General features: G+C 39.5%; 1 protein-coding gene across 1 annotated transcript; it reads left to right on the top strand.

Annotated features, from left to right (window-relative positions):
• Positions 1–9,372: 9,372 nt before the first annotated feature.
• On the top strand, positions 9,373–10,095 carry LOC110115628. The gene is made up of 2 exons (XM_020848912.1): positions 9,373–9,571; positions 9,677–10,095. The coding sequence occupies exons 1-2, from the start codon at positions 9,373–9,375 to the stop codon at positions 10,093–10,095; spliced, it is 618 nt and encodes a 205-aa protein (XP_020704571.1).
• Positions 10,096–13,099: the final 3,004 nt, after the last annotated feature.

Consider the following 13,099-nt stretch of genomic DNA (forward strand, 5'->3'; position numbering starts at 1 on the left):
AAAAAAGAAGAAGGGATTTAATTCGGGATGAATTAAAATTTTAAAATATGAACTCGTTAGAGAAGATATGATCACCTCCGAGGTGATATACTGTTTTATAATGACGCATTCATTTCAAAAATTTTAAAATTAAATATCCCCAAAGAAATTAAATATTTTTTTAAAACTATATATACTTAAATGATATTTTTTTTAATCAAAACAAAAATGGCTGACTCCACTGGGGAAAAATCTCTTCTTTTCATCTTTATAGCGTACAAATTTTATTGCAATCGGTAGTTTTGAAACTACTTTCTCCCGTTGGTTCCTCTCCATTTCTCTTCCTTGGGTGAGTGTGGCCCAACTCAATTAAGACTTATGAAAAGAGAGGTGATGGTAGGAAACCTCCATTTAAGTCGGGCTTTGACCTTTTCGCCTCAAGTTAATTGGTAAGCGAAAGAGTCAAGCCAATCCTTTTGTATATGTTACAAACTTGCGTGCGAGTTAATAACTAGCGTGCTAAGTTCACAATTTACAGAAGACATCTTATTTCCAAATCAAGTTTTCATACCTTTAGTAAAAGTTTATCAATTTCAAATCCTTTTGATCTCCGTACCCTATCCTACGTGCAGAGTTGTAAGCTCTTATAATTTTCAATATAAGCTGATTAGAATTAATACACACCTTTAAATTCAAATCGATTCTTTCGGTAGAGTTCTTTTTGACATTTTATCCCAATCCATTGATGAAATGAAAGAGTCAAGTCGCTTATTTTTAAAAGAATCTTCCTTGCAAATTTTAAACATTAATGTTTTAATGTGAATTCAACACATTGAAGTTTTCAAAATAAGGGATTATTCTGCCGGATTTACAAGAAATTCAAACATCTTTTTCAAATCTTCAAATCAACCTTATCGTCGTTGCCCATGGTGTCTTTATAATATTTTGTTGTTAATTGAACACACTGCAACGAAAACCCAACTCTTAAGTCATTTAGATTTTTGACATTTCATGCTAAAGCTAGTCTATGTAGTGAAAGTCAAGTCCACACCTCTCATTTTTCCTTAAGTTTTTTGTTAACCATATGTTGAAATAAAACTCAACATTTTGAGTTTCAAAATAAAGGAACTTGTTCAAACCGATTTCAACTGTTGTTGCCATATGCTCTTATAACATTTTGTGTAGTTGAACTATGCAAACAAAATCCAAAATTTTCTTGTCAAAATCCAGGTTCTGACATTTATTCCCCAAGCTAAACTTGGTGGGCTCAAGAGTCGAGCCAATTCCTGTGATTTTTCTTTTTAATTTTTGTAAACTTGCATATTTTGAAAATGTTGATTGAATATGTTGAGTTTCAAACTTTAAAAGAAGATCCAATTCGAGTTCAACCTTATAAGTTCCAATTAAATTTCACCCAAATTCAACTTCAGATCTCAAACTTTAAATTCAATCTTAATTTGATTTCACGATCTAGATCAAAAATTGACATTTTGCCCCAGTCAATTGGCGTAGCAAAAGAGTAAATTCATCTTGATTTTTTCACTCAATTCAAATTTTTAACCATCCGTGTTTATTGGGCAACTGAGCAGATTGAGTTCTAAAATTTTTGAGTAAATCAATCAAATTCAAACTTAAATGTCACTTCAAAAATCATTATCAAGTCATCTTTCTAATTCCAGGAAATTGAACATCAATGGCTGGGAAACTTCGTCTTCTCACTGAATGGAATGTCCCGTAGAAGAAATTCTTAGTGGCAATTCAATTCCAATTACGAAAATGGAATTTCAAACTCGAGATTTTAGTTAATGGAGAAAATAAATCTAGATCTGTCTGTTGGCACTTCAAAAGGACTTCCCTTAGTAGAAGTACTTTAGGGTCTAGGAGTTGACTCCCCCATCTCCAAGATGGAGGATTGTCGTCGCCCCTGTACCATTGTATCCTCTGCTCGGGAAGATAACGACTAGAAGTCAATCAACGATGGCAAAGAACCATATCAATCTGAGATTGGGGTCAAATTCTAGCACTCCCTTGTAGTCGGTAGGAAATAAGATGAAGAATTACTTCGAAGAGCCAGGAAAAGGAATCTTAAGGCTAGAAAGACTGCTGAATCTGAAGCCTTAGAGAGGACAACCTTCGAGGCCAATGAGAAGTTTGTTGCTCCTTCTTATGTACCTTCTTTGCCAAAGGAGGGTGGTTGCTAGAGATGAAGAGCATGATCTTCAATCCACCAGCTTGATAACTACAACAGAAAGACTCCAAAGTAAGAAAGATTTTGAAGATCACCAGCAATAGGCCAATAGGCCCCCAACTGAAGGGTTATGATAACGTCCACCTCTACTGAAGAATGTTAAGGCGCGTTATTATATGTGTCCCACTACATCATCTGCAAGGGAGGAGGAAGTAGAAACCACTCGGGGTCGCCCACCTCTTAACTACTAAGTTTTAGTGGTAATTTGAGAGAGGGAATATCTAAGATTTTTATAATAGTGGATACCGTCAAATTTAAAATTAACCGGGGTCCTATGCGCGATTAATCCTTTTGATTATAATAATGTTGTGCTTTCTAGGGAACGTTGCCAGATCCTATAGCATCTCGTCCTACAAGAGATTGTACGGAATTCAATATCCATACTATTTGGGTCTTGCCACCTTTTAGACTTGCAACCATTAAGCGAAAGTTTTTCAATTTCTCAAAGTGTACTAAATCTTGATTTTCAAGATAGTTGATTAACCTTTCTAAATTGAAATTGGACCTCTACCCTTAAGTCTTAAGCTGGAGAAGAGTTGTAGTTTGACTCCATCAAATGTATTTGAATACCCTCCCTCCCACCTCTTTTCAATGGTGATTTAACTTTTTGAATTACAGATCTACTCAAACTTAAGTTTGAAATCTTAGACAATGAAAATTTTATCAAGCCTTTTCCTTCTTGTAGCAAATTTGCTATCTTAATGGGAGATTTACGATGACTAAAATCTATTCAAACCTGATTTTCAAAGTCAAGTTGATACTCTTTTCAAAAAGATCTGAATGTGCTTTTTGAAGGATTACTTTTCCTTGTATAAGAGCAATGAATTTTCTTCCTCTAATACTTGAGATATAATCCCAACATTCAAAAATAAAAAAGATCAATCAATCTTAAGATATTTAAAGAAAGTGGAGCCTCTTCTAGAATTCAATTTAAATCAAAAGTATGCGGCAGATATGCGCCTAAATTAAAGATGCGCGAATGGGCCAAAAATTAAGAAGTGCAACGAAGTGCACAAAAAAGTCTAAAAAAATAATGAAACTGCGTCATCAGAAAAAGGAAGAAGAGCTAAGATGCCTTCTTCCTTTTAACTTCTTGAATCTCAAAAACTCAATAAACCTCAAATAACTTGACCTTTTGAAAATCTTGAATTCAGATTCTTCAAATATGCTTGAATTTTTCTATCAGATAGAAGAATTATGCAAGATGAATTGAAAAGATTGCAATTTCTCATTCAACTTAAATGCTTTGAAATTCATTTTAACTCAAAATTATTTAAGGAGACCCAGTTAGTTTCTAACGAGACTTGGTCTGGGTCAAACAAACTGAAATTCTCTCAAATTAGTCAGTACGACTCTTCTCAACTCTAATTGATAAATTTGTTCCCACATGATCGTTCCGACACGGGTACAAATAGTTAGAGGAAATTTTCTAATAAATGAACTGAAATCCTCTACTCCCGAAAGGAATTAAATCTATTTGTCCGTGTGAGAATCGTGGTAAGTCCTTACACATAGGCATTTTTTGTTCAAAGGCTATGCAACAACAATTCACTATATGCTGGGGTCAAGAATTAACCCTACTAGAGGAGTATTTTTGTAAATGCTAGAATTGCGTTCAAATCAAATCCACGACTGGAAGAGTGCCCCGACTCTAATTTTTGAGGAGCTCGAGCGCCTTATACAGAGCTTTTAATTTTAAGGCTTAATAGAACTCAAAGTCTTTCTAAGCCTGATTGGTTAAAGCTTGTGATGAGGTAGGCAACTTAGAACCTTCCAAGGAGGAGACTTGGTCTAGGTTTCTTTGATGCATATCTTAGCCTACGCGAAAATCCGTGGAGGAGTTGAGCCAACTTAAGAGTGTCCTCCTGTCGTTGAGATGATCATTGAGAAAATTTCAAACTTAATTGATCACCCTGGAGAATGCCACCTGATATTTTTTAATGTTGGGGAGGCTCTTCAGGAAGTACCATGCAGATGAGTGTCAAATTCAAAGTCAATAAAAAGTCTTCGATTTCTGGATTTAAGAAATTCTTATTCAAAATCAAACATTTGAACTTTCAAAATCATTTTAAATCAAATTCAAACACATTCCAATTCAAATCAAATCAGTTCAAATTCAAAAAATTATTCAATCTCAAAATTTTTAACCCATTTAAGCCGATCTTGTGTAGAGCAAAGTTTCCTCTACATATATGCAATTTTAAACCCCGATCCTCTATGTGCGGCAAGTTTCCTCCACATATGATCATCCAGACTCGGTTCTTTTTGTGTAGAGGCAAGTTTCCTCTCCACAAGACCGTCCGCTAGTGGTGGGCATGCCGTCAGTTGGCCAACCACCCTGGCCATTTGAGTTGAGGCATTAGTGGTGGAGCGTGCCCTTCGTGGCGCCATCCCTATTCCTATCCGCTAGTGGTGGGCATGCCTCTGGTGGCACCAACCCTGGCATTGAGTTTCGAGGATTAGTGGTGGAGCGTGCCCTTCGTGGCGCCCATCATAATTTGTACCTTGTTAGTGTTTGGATGCATGCCTCCTTGGCACCACCCTAGCATTTGAGTTCAAACGAATTAGTGGTGAGCGTGCCCTTCATGGCGCCATACTAATTCGGTTCCATTAGTGGTGGAGCATGCCTATGTGGCACCACCCTAGCTTTGAGTTAACAATTGTGGTAGGAGCGTGCCCTATCATGGGCGCATCCTAATTCGTATCCGTTAAGTGGTGGCATGCCCTCTGGTGGGCACTACCATAGCATTTGAGTTAAAACGATTAGTGGTGGAGCGTGCCCTTCATGGCGCCATCCTAATTCATATCCGGTAGTGGGTGGAACCTGCCCTTTATAGGCACCACCTAAGAATTTGAGTTAAACGTTAGTGGATAGAGCATTGCTCTCGTGGCACTACCCTAATAGAATTTAATCTTGATTCCCTAGGGATGAATTTTTCTTTCCCTTAGGATTAAAATTCCACACTTGACCTTTAATCTTGGTCAACGCCAAATCTGTTTTAATAGAACTCGCTCTATTACACAATTGGGGATCCATATTGTTAGACCTCTTTTTTGAGGTTATTTGGCTACTCTGATTCTAAATAATTTAATTTTCAACATTAATTTAAATTCTAGGGATCTCTCTAGAATCCCTGACCTAGGATCTATGCTAGGATTCTTCTAGAGCCTAGACTTTAGGGAGCTACTCTAGATCCAACTTCTTCTAAGATTTCAAGTTAATCGGAATTTTTTTTTTAGGCTCTAGATCCTTCTAGATTCCCAACTTTACGATCTATTCAGACCTCAGGATCATACCTAGATCTTTAGGTCAATAAGCCAATTCCAAGGTCAAAGGTTTATTGTCCTAAAGGCCTTTTTCATTGAAATTTCAAACAATTTGAAACCACAGCTAATGGACCTCTGATTTAGAGTCTGGTCAGTTGCATACTGATGGGCACATGTCTCTGGAAGGCCAACCCTCAAATCTGTAAAACCCATTCTGAGGTCTCTAACCTTAGAAAACCTTAATTAAAATCCACTAGGCTGTAAAACTTTCAAATACAATTTATAGCTATGCACTGAACTTGTTTCACTTTGATTTTCTGACCTTAATGCTTCAACCAAAGCCTTTAGTCATTCTAGACCTTAATCCTGCATGTTTGATCAATAAACTAGCATTTCTTTCTGGACCCACTTTGACCCAGTTGAACCTAGGGACCAAACTGACCAAAATACCGCTATGGGGTTCAAATATTGATTTTTTCAACAATGAATCCGAATTGAACGCAACAACTCCCAAGTTTAAATGTAATTTCAAATCTGTTTGAGCCCATTCCGAAGCTTGGGTCAACCTGGTTGACGAGTCACAGGTTTGACCAAGAGGCTTTAAGGGTCCAAACAAGGTGTTTTGAACCAATGATTTCCTAGGACCTGGGACCAATACTCAATGGACTCTAATGTCATTTTAATCTGTTGAACCTTTCAGACCCTGACCCTAGATGGTTGACTAGTACTATTTTGGCTTAAGGGGCATTAAGCCTTTAACCTAAATACTAATAAACTTTGGAATGGTACACCCATACTTCTCCTATACATAATTCACGTAAATTGAATGGTTGAATGGTCAACATTAGTAAAACACATCTAAGGGCTTTTAGGAGAATTAAATATTTTAGCAACTCCAAACTACCTCAAGCCCATCTGAACTTGCACTCAATCAAACCAGCAAATCACACACTCCTCATCAGCCCCTCAGCATCCCATACATAGAAATCTGACACACAGGTTCCCACATGGTATGGATAGACGTCAAATGACACTTTAAACATATGGCCCATATATATACCTTAAGAATATTATCATTGAGACCCTAGTAATCAGCTGTTAATACACGCCTCTAAACTTCCTGCAAGTACATATCTACAACCTTTGGATCTAGATCCAATAGCCCTATCATAGATCCATATGTTAACACATAGGGGACAAAGAGCTTTCCCACCTCACACTTCGCTCAGATTGCTAGTCCTTGCACTACCGCTTCCACAACTGCCTGGACAGTTGTCAGGCTCTAGGAGCTACCTTGTTAATCTACCCTTGATTTGATCTTAGAGATGGCGAATAGGGCAAAATGCTAAGAGAGCTCTCATTCAACTAGAGCCTCTCTTCCACTCAAGCTTATCCAACGAATACTCATTTTGTTTAAGCTCAAGAGCTTTTCACACTTTCAGACCAAAATCCAGCCGGCCAAACCTTGCCGGCGGCAGGTTAACCGGCCAAACGATGAGGCTGATCACAATCTGTATCTCCCAGCTGATTCATTGCTACTCCAGCCGTGGTGTCTTCCATCAAAAAGGAGCGTGGACAGCTACAATGCACATACCTTTAAAGGATTTAATCGTCCATGAATAGGTATATCTTAAACCTAGATAGATCACTTAAGTTCAATTAGCTTTTGATAGCCCTTTTAATACCTTAATAATATATCCCCCTTAATGCTCTTCACAGGGTTATCTATGTTTTTAAAATTTCAAGTCAATGGTTGTTATTTTTGAGAGACGAGAAAAAGTTTCAACCTTTACGGTTCGGGATTGCATAAGCTCTCAGTAAGTCGAATCCTTGACCGTTGATCATAGGATCCATGATCCTGGATTCGCCTTCTGCGGCTCGATAAACCACGGAATAGATTCTGGCGTTTATTTTTTGGGTTTGGCTCGATCAGAACCGTCCTTTTCAGAACCGCGGGAAAGATCTGAACCGTCCGATTCTTTCAAAGATGAATAGCTGCGGGATCGATCGAGTCATTGATCAAGCCGCCGTTGATCCGATGGTTTGTGAGCGATGCTAACTCATTTCACGTGGAAATGCGTGATGCCGCCATGGGTGACGCATGGTTGACCGCCGCCCGTGTCGTCAACGCCGCCTCCGTGTTTCGGCCTGACTGTCGGCGTGCTGCCGCACGTTTTTAATTCCGAGCCGCCATATCATTTTAATTAAGGTTTAATGGAGATTTTAATTATTTTAATCACCAGAAATAAAAATATTAAAAATAGATAAAATCAAAATGTATTATATTTGTATTAAATTTTAGAATTTAAATTCTTTATTTATAATTATAATTATTTAAAAAATAATTAGTTTTTAAATAATTAAGATTTATTAAATATTTACTAATATTTAAATTAAATATTTAATAATATTTTCGCAATAAATTTAAATTTTTAAAATATGAATCGTTAGGAGTAGCAAATATCGATCCACCTCCAGGTGATATACTTTCATTGATGCAATTAATTCAAAATTTTAAAATTAAATATCCAAGATAATTAAATTTTTTTCAAAACTATATATTACTATATATACTTAAATGATATTTTTTTAATCAAAACACTGTTGTCCGAGTTTAGGGATTGCTTTGCCTGGACATACGATAAAATGCCAGGTTTACCCGCTGAGGTAGTGGTTCATAACTTGTAGTTCGGCACGATGCCATTCCTGTCAAACAAGCTCCTTGACGCATGCGCTTGGAAATCGAGCAACAAGTCATATCCGAAGTTAAAAAATTGGCCAGAGCTGGGTTTATTCGAGAGGAACAATACCCCTCTTAGGTAGCCAGCGTCATACCGGTCTGAAAGAAAAATGGTCAAATTCGAATTTGCATCGATTTTAGGGATCTGAATAAGTCATGTCCTAAGGATGAGTTCCCTCTACCAATAACAGAACTCATGGTGGACAATGCCTCCTCACATGCCATTTTCTCATTCACGGATGGCTCGTCGGGTTATAACCAAATTAAGATGGCCCCAGAAGATGAGAGAAATACTGCATTCAGAACCCCTATTGGAATCTTTTGTTACAAGGTGATGCCATTTGGCTTAAAGAACGCTTGGGCAACCTACCAGCAGGCCATGACCCGTATCTTTGACAACTTAATTCACAATCAAGTTGAATGTTATATTGATAATTTAGTTGTAAAGAGCAAGGTCAAAGAGGCTCACCTGTATGACTTAAGAGTTGTGTTTGAGTGGTTGCGCCGCTACGATTTGAAAATGAACCCCTTGAAGTGTGCCTTTGGCGTCACCTCAGAGAAATTCTTAGGATTCGTAGTGAGGCATCACGGAATTGAGATTGACCCTACTAAAATTGAAGCCATCCTAGATATGCCATCTCTTAAGAGCCTTACCCAGTTAAGGTCTCTACAAGGTAGATTGGCATATATAAGGAGCTTTATTTCTAATCTTTCCGGGAGATGTCAACCCTTTTCTGTCCTTACGAAAAAAGACACTAAATTTGTATGGGACGAGGAGTGCCAAATTGCTTTCGATAACATTAAACAATACCTTTCTAACCCACTATTTTTGGCAGCCCCAATTCCGGGAAAGCCGTTAATTCTCTACACTGCAGCCTTAGATGAGTCTTTAGGTGCCCTGTTGGCTCAAGTCAACGACGATGGGAAGGAGAATGCTCTCTATTACCTTAGTCGAAGACTTCTTCCTACAGAAATTCGATACCCTTCAATAGAGAAGCATTGTCTTGTTTTAAATTTTGTAGCCCAGAAATTGAGGCACTACATGCTCACCCACTCAGTCAGCTTGATTTCAAGAGTTAATCCTTTGCAATATCTTATGACCCGACCTGCGTTGTCAGGACGTTTAGCCTGATGGTCTATGATATTACTGCAATTTGAGATTACTTTCACTCCCCTTTGTGCTGTGAAAGGACAAGCCGTTGTCGATTTTCTGGCAGCACACCCGCAGCCGGTAGACTCTCCTCTGAACAATGATTTACCTTACAAACAAATCATGAGTTTGAGGGAATCTGACGAGGCCATCTGGGAATTGTATATTGATAGAGCAGCATCCTCCCGTAGGAATGCTACCCAATAATCTATAATTCCTGGAAAGGCTGGAGTCGGTCTAACTTTTATAATGCCAGAAAAAGGAATGATGCATTTTTCCTACCATTTATCAGAGCTCTGCACAAATAACGAAGTTGAATACGAAGCTCTGATAACCGGTTTGGAACTTGCAATTCTAATGAAAATCAAAGTGATTAAGATCTTTGGCAATTCCCAATTGTTGATAAACCAAGTCGCAGGAACCTATAAGGTCTTAAATCCTAATCTTTTGAAGTACCACCAGTACACACTTCATTTGTTAGAACAAATTCCTACCGCTACTTTGTATAGGATAACCCGTGGAAGTAACTCCGCAGCAGATGCCTTAGCAAAACTTGTAAAGGAATTTGCATGTCCTGAGGAGGATTCCATCCCTATAGAAATTCAGGATCGTAAAGCCCTCTCTCCTATAGATTTGAAACACATCAGTAAGGCTCCCCTTCAGATCCTTTCTGCCTCTTCGACAACTGACGAAGAGGGCGATTGGAGATGACCCTTAATCGACTACCTCAAAGAAGGGAAGCATCCCCAGGATTAATCACTCTCCAACCAGATTAAGAAACGTGCCCTATCTTATGCACTAGTCAATAATTTATTATATCGTCGGTCCTTCGATCACATGTGGCTGTGCTATTTAGACTAGCGAGAAGACCTGAAGATTGTTAATGAAGTTCATTCAGGACTATGCGGTGCACATCAATCGGGTCCAAAAATGAAACTGAAAATTAAAAGACTTGGATACTACTGACATACAATGGTTGACGATTGTATGAATACTGCAAAGCACTGCCATCAATGTCAGGTTCATGGGGTAGTTTTGCATCAGCCGCCTAATGTGTTACACCCTACGATAGCTTCGTGGCCCTTTAAGAGTTGGGACACGGATATCATTGGGCCGATTGACCCTCCCTCTGCGAGAGGTCATAGTTTCATATTAGCAGCGACTGATTACTTTTCAAAGTGGGAGGAAGCAATTCTCCTACGTAACGTAACATCACACCATGTCTTAAAATTCTTTCGTGACCATATCGTATATTGATTCAGCATACCCCGCAGAATCATATCCGATAATGGGTCTGCATTCAAGTCTACAAAAATCAACAATTTTGTAAGACGCCAGAACATTGATTGGAGATACTCGATGATCTATTACCCTCGGGAAAATGGATTAGCCGAAGCCTTCAACAAAACCTTGGTGAAAATTGTTAAAAAGACCCTTGATGATAACAAACGACAGTGGGATGAGCGGTTGGTGGAAGCTCTGTGAGCTTATCATACCACTTATAGAACCCAGACCCAATCCACCCCATTTGCACTAGTGTATGGATCTGAGGCCGTTCTACACTTAGAAATACAAATCCCTTCGCTCAGGATTGCAGTTCAGAATCAGATTACAAATGAGCAAAATGCAAAACTGTGGTTGGAAGAACTCGAAGGCCTTGAAGAGCGACGTCTCCAAGCTCAACAAAGTTTAGAGTTATATAAGTCCCGTATGGTTCAAGCCCATGATAAGCTAGTGCGACCTAGGACCTTCCAAGCAGGAGACTTGGTGTTGGTCCTTCGGAGGACTATCTTATCCCATCAAAAGTTGGGAGGCAAATTTGAACCCACTTGGGAAGGACCCTTCGTCATAGAGACTGTCTACGAAGGAGGCTCGTATCAGTTAGTAGATTGTAAAGGAAATCATCCAATGCTACCTGTCAATGGGCATTTCCTTAAGAAATACTATGCTTGATATAGCTCATTTTATCGATTAATGAAATTTTCCTTCTTGATTCGCAACCCGGTTCTTTCCTTTTAAATTCTTCTACTTTTTAACATTCTTCGCCTTCTCCTTAGGGTCGGACCGTCCCCTCCCTTAGGATCGCACCTGCAAGTGGTGGAGTATGCCCTCCGTGACACCACCCTGCATTTGACTTGGGGATTAGTGGTGAATTACGCCCTTCGTGGCACCATCCTAATTCACACCTTCTAGTGGTGGAGTACGCCCACCGTGGAACCAACCTGGCATTTGACTTGGGGATCAGTGGTGGAGTACGCCCTTCGTGGCACCATCCTGATTCTCGCCTGCTAGTGGTGGAGTACGTCCTCCGTGGAACCACACTGGCATTTGACTTGGGGATTAGTGGTGGAGTAGGCCCTTTGTGACACCATCCTGATTCACACTCGCTAGTGGTGGAGTACGCCATTCGTGTCACCATCCTAGTTTGCAAGTTTCGGTCCACTGTGTGGAGCAAGTTTCGTCCCCACATGACCATCCGAGTTAATTTGCCTATTTGGAGTAAGTCTTCTATCAGCATCCTATAGGCCTAAGGTTGGGTGATGCCCTTCCTTAGACCCAAGGCTAGGTATTCCCTACCTTGGTTTTCCAATTAATCTGTCTACTAGGAGTAAGTCTTCTATCAGCATTCTGCAGACCTAAGGTTGGGTGATGCCATTCCATAGACCCAAAGCTAGGTATTCCCTACTTTGGTTTCCAGTTAATATAGCTATTTGGAGTAAGTCTTCTATCAGCATCCTATAGGCCTAAGGTTGGGTGATTCCCTTCCTTAGACCCAAGGCTAGGTATTCCCTACCTTGGTTTTCAAGTTAATCTGTATTCAAGGAGTAAGTCTTCTATCAGCATCCTGTAGACCTAAGATTGGGTGATGCCCTTCCTTAGACCTAAAGCTAGGTATTCCCTACTTTGATTTCCTGTTAATTTGCCTACTTGGAGTAAGTCTTCTATCAAAATCCTGTAGGCCTAAGGTTGGGTGATGCCCTTCCTTAGACCCAAGGCTAGGTATTCCCTACCTTGGTTTTCCAGTTAATATGTCTTCAAGGAGTAAGTCTTCTATCAGCATCCTGTAGACCTAAGATTGGGTGATTCCCTTCCTTAGACCTAAAGCTAGGTATTCCCTACTTTGATTTCTAGTTAATTTGCCTATTTTGAGTAAGTCTTCTATCAGCATCCTATAGACCTAAGGTTGGATGATGCCCTTCCTTAGACCCAAGGCTAGGTATTCCCTACCTTGGGTTTCCAGTTAATCTGCTATTTGGAGTAAGTCTTCTATCAGCATCCTATAGGCCTAAGGTTGGGTGATGCCCTTCCTTAGACCCAAAGCTAGGTATTCCCTACTTTGGTTTCCAGTTAATCTGCCTATTTGGAGTAAGTCTTCTATCAGCATCCTATAGGCCTAAGGTTGGGTGATGCCCTTCCTTAGACCCAAAGCTAGGTATTCCCTACTTTGGTTTCCAGTTAATTCTGCCTATTAGGAGTAAGTCTTCTATCAGCATCCTATAGGCCTAAGGTTGGGTGATGCCCTTCCTTAGACCCAAGGCTAGGTATTCCCTACCTTGGTTTCCAGTTGATCCGTCTACTAGGAGTAAGTCTTCTATCAGCATCCTATAGACCTAAGGTTGGGTGATGCCCTTCCTTAGACCCAAAGCTAGGTATTCCCTACTTTGGTTTCCAGTTGATTTGCCTATTTGGAGTAAGTCTTCTATCAGCATCCTAT

This window comes from Dendrobium catenatum, unplaced genomic scaffold, assembly GCF_001605985.2.
Source record: "Dendrobium catenatum unplaced genomic scaffold, ASM160598v2 fragScaff_scaffold_63, whole genome shotgun sequence".
Classification (NCBI taxonomy): Eukaryota; Viridiplantae; Streptophyta; class Magnoliopsida; order Asparagales; family Orchidaceae; genus Dendrobium; species Dendrobium catenatum.